This window comes from Pyrus communis, chromosome 9, assembly GCF_963583255.1.
Source record: "Pyrus communis chromosome 9, drPyrComm1.1, whole genome shotgun sequence".
In the NCBI taxonomy this organism is placed as follows: Eukaryota; Viridiplantae; Streptophyta; class Magnoliopsida; order Rosales; family Rosaceae; genus Pyrus; species Pyrus communis.
Window position 1 is genome coordinate 21,629,057 of NC_084811.1, and position 14,028 is coordinate 21,643,084.

At 36.0% G+C, this 14,028-nt stretch overlaps 2 protein-coding genes across 2 annotated transcripts; one reads left to right on the forward strand and one right to left on the reverse strand.

Annotated features, from left to right (window-relative positions):
* Positions 1-2,216: 2,216 nt before the first annotated feature.
* LOC137745774 (chaperone protein dnaJ 6-like) lies at positions 2,217-5,246 on the reverse strand. Its single transcript, XM_068485785.1, has 8 exons — positions 4,915-5,246; positions 4,641-4,739; positions 4,451-4,552; positions 4,130-4,189; positions 3,927-4,033; positions 3,754-3,836; positions 2,774-2,864; positions 2,217-2,676 (listed from the first exon to the last, which is right to left on the reverse strand). The coding sequence occupies exons 1-8, from the start codon at positions 5,053-5,055 to the stop codon at positions 2,475-2,477; spliced, it is 885 nt and encodes a 294-aa protein (XP_068341886.1). The 5' UTR covers positions 5,056-5,246; the 3' UTR covers positions 2,217-2,474.
* A 1,000-nt stretch (positions 5,247-6,246) lies between these two features.
* LOC137745198 (zinc finger A20 and AN1 domain-containing stress-associated protein 8-like) lies at positions 6,247-8,308 on the forward strand. The gene is made up of 3 exons (XM_068485110.1): positions 6,247-6,404; positions 6,544-6,590; positions 7,382-8,308. The coding sequence occupies exon 3, from the start codon at positions 7,395-7,397 to the stop codon at positions 7,917-7,919; it is 525 nt and encodes a 174-aa protein (XP_068341211.1). The 5' UTR covers positions 6,247-6,404; positions 6,544-6,590; positions 7,382-7,394; the 3' UTR covers positions 7,920-8,308.
* The last annotated feature ends 5,720 nt before the right edge of the window (positions 8,309-14,028 follow it).

A 14,028-nucleotide genomic window follows, 5' to 3' on the forward strand; every position in this document is an offset into this window, starting at 1 on the left:
GAATTCTTGGCACTAGTTTCATGCGTATTCCATAGTAACGAATGCCTCGTCAACATTTATAGTTTTCATAATGCTTAATGATCTTTGATTGTATCTTTATTGTGCTTTTCACGTAAAGGACTGTTGGAGAATGTGGTGAATTGCGTTGCGCTAACCCATCCAATTCATTAACTTAAGGAGAACTTGACGGTTAATTTAAGCGGACCTAATTAACCCGGGGTGTTGAGTTTCATAATTTATCGAAAGACCAACTGAGAATCAATCTTGTATGCAAGTGTAACATGTGTGGAGAAGAACCCCTTGGCTATTCCATCATCCATATTTTCATCACATTCATATTTACGTTTTGCCTTTAATTACAATTTGTGCAATTTAGTTAATTTCGTCAAATCAAACCCCCCCTTTACTTTCTTGTTCTTTAGTGCTTAGAATCTGTTTAGTTTATGTTTTAAAGCATTTTGAGTTTTTGGTTTGTCTTAGTATTTTAAAGTTTAGTTTTGCATTCTTTGAGTCTAGTATAGTGTTTTAAACTTTGTTTTTACGTTTTTGAGTCAAATCCAAGTGATTAACAATCCCTCCTAATCCCCGGTCCAGAACGATCCCTACTTATACATATACTACAATTTGACGAAAAGAGGGTTTAATTTGTGTGCGTATAATTCTCGCATCAGTCTACCAAGCAAACGTTAGTTGAGACTTCTTCAAACCATGCTGAGATTCTCGCCCTACATGAAGCATCGTGTGAGTCCTTTTGGTTGAGAGCAGTTATGGAACATATTCGAAGCATTAATGGTTTTACTTCCATCATTGACCTTCTTACGACAATCTTTGAAGACAATGCAACATGTATCGAGCAGTTAAAGATGGGATACATCAAAAGAAACAACACTAAGCACATAGCACCAAAGTTTTTTTTTATTCTCACCAGCACAAACAGCATCAGAACATTGAAGTCAAGCAAATTTGTTCCCAAGACAACCTAGCCGATCTCTTCACCAAGTCATTGCTTAAGTCTACTTTTTAGAAGCTCGTCCAAGGAATTGATATACGTAAATTATCTGAATTGAATTGCTTGTAGTTCTCTTATTTGGAAGTTATGTCTAACTCAAGGGGAGTATCATGAAGCATACTCACTTGATCTTAATGTACTCTTTTTCCTATAATTAGGAACATTTTTCCCACTGGGTTTTTGCTACCTAATGAGGTTTTAATGAAGCACCCATCCTGGGATGGTCATACTCCGTTGAGTTCACTACTTTCGTCCTGTTTGACGTTTGTTTTTTACATTATGCATACTTCTCACTTTTCTCCTTAGTCTATTGGTTTTTTTTCCCACCTTGGGTTTTACCATAGCGAGGTTTTGTGAGTTTTACTACCCATGCATATTTTCTTAAATTTGAGACTCACATTTGCTCATTGTGCTGCCGACTTCATCAATTATTCTACCTTATCTGAAGATCTAATGCGATGTTTGTTTGAGTATTTATACACTCAAGGATGAGTGTTACAGTCATATTTGGAATAAGAATGTGATTGTGTAAATCCTAGTGTATCTAGGGATATCTTTTATATTCCTTTTAGTAGTCTAATTTCTATTAGAGTTGTAATCCTAAAAGGGTAAGGATTTTATCTATCCTGCTACTATAACTTAAGGCACAATGGGATGATACCACACACACCTCATAATTAAATCTCTATCTTCTCTTTCTCACTACCGCCGGCCTCCCTCTCTCTATTCCTTTAGAATAGCGTTAAATAGGTCTACAACAAAAATCAATTTATTCGCCCACTCTTTAGTATAAATGTATCTTCATATAAAATCACATGACTTATTTTGAATGAAAAACTTGAGATTTTAAAATAAGATGACAAATTAATAATTTTAAAAAATTAATATGAATTTTTTTTTAAAATGTATAAATTATTAACCCGATTTGCCTCATAAATTTTAGTTTGTCTCAATTTGCTCATCAAAATATCATTTAAATTTTTATTTATCTACAATGGCTAAACAAGAGTATCAATGGCCCACAAAGTTTTTTTTTTTTTTTTTTTTTTCAAATGAAAAAGATCGATTAGTTACGATGGTTTGAACATATGAAACAAAGGTCTACTGACGCTCTAGTTAGAAGATGCGATTACGGGACAAAGGTTCAGGGCCAAAGGAATAAAGGAAGACCTAGAACTTGGATCTAACGGAAGACATGACACAGAACCGAGCGCAATGACGTTATAAGATTCATATAACCGACCCCACTTAGTAGTAAAAAGCTTTGTTGTTGAAAAAGATCAATTAGTTAGGTCACAAGCACATTAGCGTCGACCAATTGCATCTAAAACCATGAATAGAAGTAGAACTCGCACACAATTTTGCAGGTACATTTAAATACATAAAACGAAAGGCCCTACAGTGTTTGCAATGTGCACATTATCTGTCAACTAGAGTAAATTTCTCGCTCTGGCAGCTCGAGTTACTAGCGCTTTGATTTTGTGGACGACCTTTTTCTTTCAAGTTTTTTCTGTGTAGCTTCAAATTCTTCTTCCGTGGGTTCTGAAGCAGCAGAGTTCCCGCCGTATCTGGAAACTAGAGAAGAGAACATACAATCAAATTGGTTTTTCCTCTCACGGCGGCGCTGAGATATGATTGCATACAGATCTTCTGTCTGTTTCTTTGCCCTGTAAGAGATTAGATTTAAGTATATAGGTTTTTAATTTCTTGATTGAGCTAAAAATAAGTATAAGCAAGTAAATAAACTCGTTGGAAAGTACTTACTTGTTCTTCCGCCTTAAAGGGCTAGTAGGAGGTTTTGTTTCCGATACTTTCTTTGCCCATTTTAGGTAGCCTTTGGTTGATTTCAGTTCTCCTGTGAGAGAGAACAAAAGAGAGGGAGGGTGTGAACAACATAAAAGAGCACACTCAAATTGGAGACAATTCTATACGCCAAGAATGCATCAATTGTGTCAATGTTACTTGAATTTGAAAGTTTACTTGTGTGACTTAACAAATGCAAAAATAACATAGCACGACTACAGTGGTTTAACACGTTAAACAACTATTGATAGATATGCCAATTAGAAAGGGTAGCTTAATTGACGAGTAAGCGTAATTAGAAAATATAACTTATAAGATAGCATGTGACTTTACTCCAGACAATTAGAACAAGGCTCTAATGTTGTTGCATAGATGATCATTCATCAAACCAAAAATCTTAACCAGTGTAGAAGATAGAATCCAGCAACTGATAAGGTCCCTCTAAGGAGTTAAAAGGGCCATATGACTTAATATTTGTAGTTAATCTTATCACCTACAATCAATGGGGGACATGGTTTGCAAGGCTGGTCTGAGCTCAGAAAAGATCGACATTCCTATTTAATCTTATCGCCTAATAAGATTGACATGTAAGTTTGTGGTACGACAATGGGAAAATCCTTTCTTTTTTCATTTAAGATAGAGATAAAAAAAATTCCATTGGATAGAAGGATTTAAAACAATGAATTTAAATTTGGACAAGACGCTCAGATTTGTTAGAACCATGAAGTACCAAATACATAACTCTATGAAATGACTACATATACTGTAACAACTGGACTTGAAATGATAAGGTTCAATGAATCATTTGAAATCCATGGACTCCTTCAGTCACGTAAATATAAATAGACATTGTAAACATTATATTCATGTACGTAAACTAAATACCTGAACCAAAGTCTCAGAAATTTCACTAAGAAACTGGAGCTTAAAAACATACACACCTGCAGCTATTGCCTCATCAAGAATATCCTTGAAACGGTGTGAATCGAGTTTAGGATCTGAACAAATCATTGAACAGAACACTCTGCAAGGAAAATAACTGTAATGTAAGGATCAAACACAAACAGGAAGCCAAAAGACAAATGATAAACGCCACTAACATCAAAGCTAATACCTGTTCATATTCCCCTTGCACTGGCTATACAGCTCAATCAAATCTTTCTTCTCAGAATCAGACCCTCTATAGTTTGCTTCAAACTCTTCAATATCAGCTTCAGTGACCTGCGATGGATGTGGATGTTGTCAGAAATACGCCAAAAGCACAAATGACATTGTGCTATATCAAACGACAATATGAAAAGATGAAAACATCGCAACCTTTTTATATATGACACGGAAATATTCATGCAGATTCTGAACAACATCACCAGCAAGGTCCTGCTCATGAAAATGCAACCAAAATAAGCAACACTTGATGAATAAGGCAACATTTGATTCCCCAAAGTATCTAAAACCCTCAACATTGATCTTCCAAAGCAGTTTCCCAAGTACGAAGATTGCTTTAATTCTAAACAAAAACAATCATCCCGACATACTTACTTGTCATTTGTAGTAAAGAATCCTACTTATCACACTAAACAGCAGAATGCATTAAAGTGAATTAATCAAAAAACAAAGAAAATAACATCACGCACTCACATCATCGTCAAGGCAACCCGTCTCATCATAGAGCGCTCGTTTCTCCTCATCCCCGAGAATCGATATCACCTTTTGCAATTGCTGGAACTTCTCTTTAGCTTCCTACACGAACAATATCAAAATTTACACTTACAGAAACACCAAAATTCACAGAAGACGAAAAAACACAATGTTTAACAAGCTTTCTCACCTCATCACCGGGATTCTTATCCGGATGCAATCGCAACGCTAACTTATGATACGCCTTCTTTATTTCCTGCTGAGAAGCGCTTCTCTCCACACCAAGAACCTACAAAACAAACAAACCCTAATCCATAAAAAAAAAAAAAAAAAAAAAAACCCCAATTTTCAAAATTAGGGCAAAAAAGACACTCTGAAGTCAAAATTTCCCGCTTAATCATCAAATTCAGACGCTAATCGGATCACATCCAGAAAAATTAAAATTTCGAACGGATTTAACGCACCTCATACAGGCTTTTCTCGTTGGTGGAAGTTGGGGGGTCGGGATCTTCGTCGCTGTGTTCCTGCTGTTCGTCTTCTTCTTCGACTTGTGGTGGGGGTTGCTGGTTCTGCTCAGAAACCCCAGCTTTCTTTCTCTTCCCCATTTTCTTCGAATCGGGAGCTTTGAAATTTGGGGAAAGATTTGTGAGGGCTTGTATTTATATGTAAATTTTTGGAGCTTCGATTTGTTCCCGCCAATTAGCGCTCCAATTTACCCTTTTCCCGCCGCGCTGGGCCGCTAGAGTGGAGGAATTGCTTCGGACCGGTCATGAGTTTTTAAATTCCCGGTCGAAATTTCAAATGGTGCCCTTTAATAAATAGACATTTTTTTTATACATATTAATTCATGTTAGAATTAAGGATCTGAAATCCTTTAATCTTTTAGTGTTATTTTAAATTGATCTTAATTTTACTCCAAATATTTCAAATAAATACTTATCTATTGAAAATATGACATTCGTTAAGACCCAACTAATGATATTCAAAACACAACAATTGGATATATTATGTTCAATATTAATATTAGTTGATTCAAAATCTGAATTTTAAGCATAAATTACATAATCTGGAACCCAATGATCAAACGTTTATCGAATTGAATAAAACATGGACGCATATTGAAATTCATTGGGAGGGCAATCTCCACAAAACAGGAGTTAAAAATTCAGATAAGGTTTTAAGGAGCTTGTTTTTGCTCATGTGATTTCTTTATTTATCTATTCTCAACTCATAAAACTTCCAATTTATGGGTGGTGACCGCATTATAACAGTTGTATAATGTTTTAAAAGATAAACGATTCAAATCTTTAAAATATATTACCGAATGAGCTCTTTAAAAGGATGTGTCAAAATTATATAAAATGTGGTATCACGGATCCGTTTCCTATGTATACACACAACAAAGATTTGGGGATTCGAGATAAGACACTCAATGAGCCAATCATAATAGTCTGATATTGAACTCGTCTTCTGTAAAGGTGGGAGTAGGGGGTGGCGTTGGTGCTGATGTCTGAGGTAAAATGATGGTAGTAGAGATGACAATAGCGTCGCGGACAACAATGTGGTTATTACCACATGATCTGGACCAATTTGCCTCTTCCAAACCAAAGCCCAACCCAACAAGACTATGTGTCCGTCCAGCCCTGCCCAAACTCCAAATCCCCGAACAGTTCACAGTCCGACTCGGACCTGTACAGTGAAATGGCAACACCGCAATTATGTGGTCGTCGAAGGGCGGTTACATCGCTACCACCGACTTGGTGGAAAGCGTTCGTTGGCAACACGGAAAGGTGAAATAAAGAGTCCCCACGAGAAGCCACCAAGCCAAAAAACCCAGCACTACCGATTATCTCTTTCCCCTTTTTATTTATTTTTTATTTTTTATGTTCCGCCCTACTTATTTATTTTTATTTTTCCAATAATTAATATCAAAGCAATAATCTCCTCGATCAGGGTATGAAACTCATCCCCCACTCTCTCTGCCTTTTTATTTTTTAATTTTATTTTCCGGTATTTGTTTGATTTTGTTATTAATTTATTGTTTTTTGAAATTTGAAATTTGAAATTTTTTGAAATTTTGAAACGAGGAGCAGGAATTGCCTGGTTGGATTTTCGACTCGGATCGGCCGGAACCAAACAGGTTAGAGTTTGATTTTGTGTATGAATTTTCGGATTGGGAATTGTATGAGTCAATTTTTTGTACTTGTAAATGCAAGCTCCTGAATTCCGTAGTTTTTTCAATTTTTTTTGGTCAATTATGTGTGTAGGGTTTCATTCGTCTGGAATTGAAAACGTTTACGGTTTAAAGTTTGGATTTTTTGTTGTCTGACTCGGATTGTTCGTTTATTATCGGAGTTTTTGAAGATTTTGGCATGTATAGAGGAATTTGTAGGAGTTTATGGGTTATTTGTATAGGTTTGAACTGAGCTTGTTCGGATTCTATCGGATTTTGGTCAAGTTCACGACGTTATAGGGCAAATTTTGATGTTTTGTTGGTTTTCTGCATATGTTAGAGTTAAGTGGCTTGAATTGTAAGCGTTGGCCTGGATAGTTCACATCGGGGCATTCGATTTGTATGACAGAGCAAGTGAAATTGAAGTTTTACCCATGTTGAAAATCTGAAAAGTTTGGCGGAAGGAGATAATTAGCCCGAATCATATACTACTTGCATGATTCGATGTGTTTAAGTCCATATGAGTTCTATTTTTGTCTTTGGTTATTGGGTACTTGTGGTATGGCATCTGTAACATTGCTTTTATGTAATTCACTCTGCTGGGCGTTTGGTTATTTGGTAGCTCCAAGTTTGTAGTTATAGAATTTGGCCTCTATTTTGCATGTGTATGGTGGTTTGATATTTTTGCAGTGGGTGAATAGGCCATTGGGTTAAGACTTGTCTTGTGATGTTTAAACGGTGAGGTTTTCTTGGTGCAGATAAGTAGAAAAGATGGACTCTCATGATGAAACTGGATGCCAAGCTCCAGACCGCCCTATCCTTTGTGTTAATAACTGTGGATTCTTTGGAAGGGCCGCGACAATGAACATGTGTTCCAAGTGTTACAAGGACACGCTCTTAAAGCAGGAGCAAGCCAATTTGGCTGCATCATCCATTGACAGCATTGTGAATGGCAGCAGCAGCAGCAGCAACATCATCATTGACCCAGTTGTTGCAAGTGCTGTCACTGTGCAAGCTGTACGAGTGGAGACAAGTGTTGTTTCAACAGAAGCATATATTGAATCATCCCCAAGCATGAAGACTGAGATGAAAGAAAATAAGGGACCAAGCAGATGCACTACTTGCCGAAAGCGCGTTGGTTTAACTGGCTTCAATTGCAAATGTGGAAACACCTTCTGTGCAAGTCATCGTTATTCTGATAAACATGACTGTCCTTTTGATTATAGGACTGCTGGTCAGGATGCTATTGCAAAAGCCAATCCTATCGTGAAGGCAGACAAACTTGACAAAATCTAGGAGTCGCGGGCGGAAGTGAAGATCAATCTATTCGAGGACGATGATTCTCTTTCTTGGCTTCTTGTCTGTATAGGTCTCCTAATGGTAAAATTGCTTAAGGTCATGATAATGAGGGCATCATTTAAGTGAAGTCTATTCCTTGTTGGTGAAATATTTCTAAGCTGCCTCCACTGTCTAAGTCGTTATTATTGTTGGTTTGATGGACGTCTTTGGAGTTATTTTAGTGTGTTCTATGCTTGGTATGCATTTCTTTGTCGCAGTACAATTATGCTATGTAATGCATTGCAACTAAAATTTCCTTAAATTGTTTGTTCCACATTTTCACAATGTATATCTGTGCTCAGTTTAGATTTGAAATTATAAATCATGGTGTTAATACACTTTTATTATGCTCATATGGTTGGGGGCTTATTGTGTGGGTAATTGGCAGTGAATTCCCGCTTAGGTCTTGTTTGGTATCTTTTATCTTCCCAATTTTCTTTATGGTAGTGTTTATGTACATGTTGGGTTGAAACTTGGAACCACTCCCGTCACGCAATTTTGGTTAACTAACTCATGCTATGGTCAAGTAATTATGAGTAGAAGGCTCTTAGTTGACCTGTTCCTCTGTATATTCTCACTGCCTGGGCCCTAGGGTTATGGTTTCACACAGACGTATAAGTGTCAAGTTTTTTCTTTTGGTGGTTTTCTCATCAGGAGTGCTTAAGTTCTATCATATATTCTTTGTTAATTGTTTTTTGTTTTTGTTTCTTATTCTTATCTTGCAAACTCTCTTCCATCATAATGATAGGTAGTTTCTGCTTGATTCTTCTCGTAAGTTTTAAAAATTTTGTGTACTTCGTTTATATTGCAGCAGTTTCTGCTTGATTCTTTTCGTGTCAATAGTGCTTGCATCTTATTGATCTTCGGCTCTGTTGGGTGTCTCCAAGTTTAAGGTTATCCGTTATGTGATTGCTAGGTACAAGATCAAGGTTAGGTTATTCTAGTTCCAGATAAGTGGAGAATTTTGTATTGTCATGATCTTCATTTCTTAGTTTTATTTGGAACTTTTGGGATCCGAACTTTGAAGTGATGATTGGCAGAAGCGTGAGACAGAAATATATTCGTTGCTTGATATATACTAGTATTGATTTACAGAAAGAAAAATGCGGTGGTCATAGATATTGGTAGGTGCTGAATTTATTTGTGCTTGTTAGCTTTTTAATGACTATATAAGGGCTCACAGTTTTTGTATAGCTAAAGGGGGAAGGGAACAGTGCATCACTCACTGCATTTGTGACTGCCATGAATCCTCTGGTGTTGGATGTCAATTTGCATCCGGCGGCGGATCATGGTCACTAGTTAACACCATGTTGAGCAGATAATGCTTGGCGTTTCCATTTGCTTCGAGGATGGTATGTTTATCTGTGTTAAATGTTATGAATTCAGTAGTGTGGAACTCTTTCAGGGTTTTAAGCTTTGGTGGGAAGCGGCGGAGTTTTTCGGTTTCATATTTGACGTCCTCTTCCACCATAAATAGCTTTGTAAGCAGCGGACTGGTTGGTTATATATTGATGATGGGTTGAGGGATTTGTGAAGATTGAATTCATTTGGGTGTTTGTGGTTAGGAACTCGAATTTTGTATTTTGTTCCAGGTTCTTTTATGATATGTTTGGGTAAAGGATTTCCAAGCCCTTAAGAATCGAGATCGAGTTATCAAGTAGTTTGCTACAAAATGTTAAAGAGGGGATTAGAAATGTCCTTCACGAACGTTGCAAAGCCATGTGGGAGGGATTTTGCAACCGAGTTTTTGTGCTATTGGCATCGGTATCCAACAATCGCTTGTCATGTGTTTAGTAAGTGCGTTGTTCAATGAACAGTTGTTTTGTGGTGAGATAGTGACATGAGAGAATGCCAATGTCCTTGTTTTTAGGACCCGTTCACGCCCATCTCGTTCTTCATGTTTTTGTGAATAGTAATGTTGTAACCTAAAATTAATCGCATTGTTAAAATTGGAGCTACTTTTATAAAGGCCTGAGTAATGCTAAACTCGGAGGATAAACATCGGTCAATTTAACGATATATATGACATGGGTACCTGTTGCGGTGCCATTATGTACCAATGTAATAAGTACATGCAGACATTTGCATTGTGTACGTGTGGCATATAATATTTTGGTGGAAATCGTAGAAGGATTCCAACAATATCAATATTGTCATCAATTGGTAGTTACCATTTGCATAATCCGTCAGATGTGAGGTTTTATTATAAAAGATATCAGTGTTAGTTGGAGTGAGGTTATGATATTTAAATTCTTTTTTTCTTATTGATACAATCGATGTGGGACATCAACACATCATTTCACGTAAGGTCCAATTAGTGGGTTACACATGAGAAATCCACACATCGACAATCACATAGAGTCAAGAGGACTCACCCTACACACTGGGTCAAGGGACCCACCATCATCGCACGGGGCCAAAGGGACCCTCCCTCGCATGGGGGTACAGTACGACCTCGCTCCCTGACTCTGATACCATATAGAATTATCAGAGAGACGGGTCATACGACTCACTTCCAACAAAATCGATATTATCTCTAACTTGGTAATTACCACCTGCACAATCTTTCAGATGTGAGGTTTTATCACAAAAAAACCTTGATGTTTGTTAAAATGAGATTAAAATATGTAAACTCTTTTTTTCTTATTAATACGGTCGATGTGAGACATCAACAGCGTCAAGATGGCAAAGCAACGTGAACAAGGAAAGTGTCCTCACTTTCCACCGTCTGCTGAAAAGCAATGCCGATGTTGGCTTTAGCTTTCACACTCCCCCACCACCCCATGATTGTTCGTTTGTTTTCTTCATCAAAGACAAAAGGCCACCCTCCAGGTTCATATCCCTTTTTTGGGACTTGGGAAGGTTCTTTAGGGAACACGACATGCAAATTGGCTCCTTTCTCTGTCCTGGGGTCTATACGTTGGATAATAGAGTTTGAAATCAGAAATTCTGCAGTAAATTTTAACTTATTATTACACTAAATTGTACCACAAAGTTTTTAATAATAAAATTAGACTTGACAGGAGTGTGCAGTTGAAAAGTTGAAATAATATTAAAGTATTTATTAGTAAATCGCTGACCAACTTTGAAATTGTGACAATATATAAACGTGTATGTTGTCATTTCTTTATCTCTGTCGTCACACATGAGTGCTGTGACATTTAAGTGATGGACCAAGTTCAAGGGTAATATTTTGCCCCCACTTTCATTTATGTGATGGACCAAGTGAAAATTATTACATACGATCTGCATTATTGTCACTCATCTTTGGATGCTCGAAAGGCTAGGGACTCTTTTGAGCAGGAGGACATGCATTATTGTTTAATCCACATCTGACAATCGTATTAGTCAGTTCATAAGATTAGACTGCCATGTTTTCTCATGATAGAAGAGTCAATAGTCAGACAGACATCTTTTTATTGGTTGACATTCTCAGCTCCGGGTCACAAGCCAAATACAAAAATGGTACTATTTCTTGATTAAATATATGTTATGGAATAGGACTTTAGACCCTCAATTGCGAATTGGATCTCTTTCGGATCCAAATTGGGGAAATTCTAAGAATTCTCACATTTTAATTATTTATCGTGTATCATACAGTCAGAAATTATTTAAATTTTTTTATTTAAAATTAAACGCAAATAGTATGTGACAAAAACTGACCGCACGATGTACGATAAATGACTAGAATGCGAGGATTCCTAAAATCCCCACAAAATGGATCCGGAGAAGATCCTCTTCCCAATTTCGAACGAATCCATAGCTCAATGAATCAATTTTTGGTTAATTCCATGAGTTCGAACGCCATGACCAATGCATATATGTGGATAACAAAGATCAATAATCAGGGTTTGAATTTGTAGGTTCACTGTCACTGCAGTGTTTCGTTTTAATAATAACATATTATGTGTATATATTCTTTTACTCAGCATTATATTATAAAAACATATTATTGTACTGAAACACCTAGTAATAACAAAACCATTTCATGCATGTCATTTTGCATGATTAGAGCGGAAAGAGAGACTGAGAGTAAACACAATGTTAATAAACCAAAGAGTAGAATTTACAGTAGTTTGTTCGCTTTTAAGTTTGCAGTAGTTCTCGATTTCAGTTTATGGGTATGATTGTAGGAGGATGATTCTCTTCCCTTCTAATCTTTTTCTTCTTTCCTTCCCTTCTATTTGAACAATTACAGTTAAGTCACATTAACATTTTATAGAGATAATAAGATAAAAAATAATATGTGAAAGAAGAAGAGACAATGAGACGGAAAATAGGAAGGAAGAGAATCCAAAATTATGGGTGGGGAGTACTGGGATTGGATGATTAGGAATAGCAATATGTGCCACCACTTTTCTGGATCTCCACGTGGTTTGTATCATGGCACATTGACCATTTTAATGCACAATTATCAGCATCCACCCAATTCTACTGTTTGGCTTTGGCATTAGGTTTTCTGGCCATTGTTTCTTGGGTTAGGATTATCTTTCCTCTTTTTTTTCATTTATTTTCATCCTCTCCTCTCGTATTCTTTATTTTGTCTTTCTCATTCTATATATAAAAAAAAACTAATATAAGATGTTAAAGTGACTTAACCGTGACCGTTCAAATAAGAGGGGAAGGAAGGAGAGGAAAAAAAAGAGGGAAGAGAATCCTACTCGTTGTTTCTTTTCCTACCCTTCTTTTCATTATTTTTTTTACATTATTGGAAGCGTTAGTGCCTTGTAATCTTAACAATTCTATCATTGGATTCAAAGTAAAGCAGTACCGTGTAGTGATAATACTTTTTCTAATGTTAAAAGAGATTTTGATCTCAAATCTCGTTTCATGGATAAAAAAAACCATAGTCAATGGATTAGTAATTTTGGTTTGTTTGTTGTAATAAAAGTACAACTAAGGGATATCTCTTTTTACATATAACTGATATTGGAGGATGAAGGATTCGAGCTTAAGATTTCAAGTGCAAAGATGAATATTCTTAACAATTAATCTGCAAATTTCGTAGACGAAAAATAGCACAATTGAGATTTAATGAAACTATATAAAGCATAAAGAAATCATGAATATAATGTTTAAAGTAATCGATTGGACATTGTTAGTAATTGTTCAAAGTATAGAGAAAGAGAACCACCGAAAGGGAGGAAAGAGGCCATTTTTCAACCAAACTAAATAAATTTCGTTAGATAAAATTTTAACATCACATAAAATATAAGTTCGAGATTCGAGAAGATCATAAAATCTGCACAAATTACACCGAGTAAATGTCACAACAAGAACTAAAACTCTCACATTACTCGGGGTAATTTTTTGACGGATCAGATCAAAAACAAGTGTTTAAGGTTTAATCCAAAAAAAATCGACATCAAGCACTTCTTCCGTTTCCAAATAATTTCTGAATATTTAGAGTTCTCAGAATTTCAAAATTGGTGTTATCTCAGGATTTTCTAAGTTAAACTTTACAATTCGGTTAAAATTTGCGAACTTTTGAGTAGATGCCATTCAATGTTTTTTTCCTTAATTTTGGGTGTGAATTTGTACATATATCATATTTCTAATAACTTTGCAATATATAGGTATGTTTATATTGGTGTGATTAGAAGTGGGGTGGTTAAAATTTTGACATGGCATAAGAGTGCGCCTATATGACTTGGCTTGATTTAGGTCTTAATTTTCAAAGTTGGACTTTACAATTTGGTGAAAATTTGTGAACTTTTGAGTAGATGCCATTCAATGTTTTTTTTCTTCTTCCTAATTTTGGGTATGAACTTGTTTATAATTCTAATTAACTTTGTAGTATATAGCCATGTTTATATGGGTGGGATGGGATTATTAGTGGGATGCTTGAAATTTTGACATGGTATAAGAGTCCGCCTATTGACTTGGCCTCAATGGCTGAATTAGGTCTTTACTTTCTCTTGCCCGAATTTTCGTTTTAACTGTATTGTCTTTTCTTCCCAACTTAAATGGTTGATGTGGAATTAATTGCATATGTGGACACTATTGACTAGAAGAACATAAAATGTGATATTCAAAATGGTTTTTTATTTTTTTTATTTTTTAATTT

Coding starts and splice junctions, on each gene's coding strand:
- LOC137745774 (XM_068485785.1), bottom strand. CDS start 5,055: ATGGGGAAGAGAAAGAAAGCTGGGGTTTCTGAGCAGAACCAGCAACCC. Junction 4,190..4,450: donor CGGGTTGCCTTGACGATGAT/GTGAGTGCGTGA, acceptor TTTCATGAGCAG/GACCTTGCTGGTGATGTTGT. Junction 2,865..3,753: donor TGATGAGGCAATAGCTGCAG/GTGTGTATGTTT, acceptor TCTCTCTCACAG/GAGAACTGAAATCAACCAAA.
- LOC137745198 (XM_068485110.1), top strand. CDS start 7,395: ATGGACTCTCATGATGAAACTGGATGCCAAGCTCCAGACCGCCCTATC.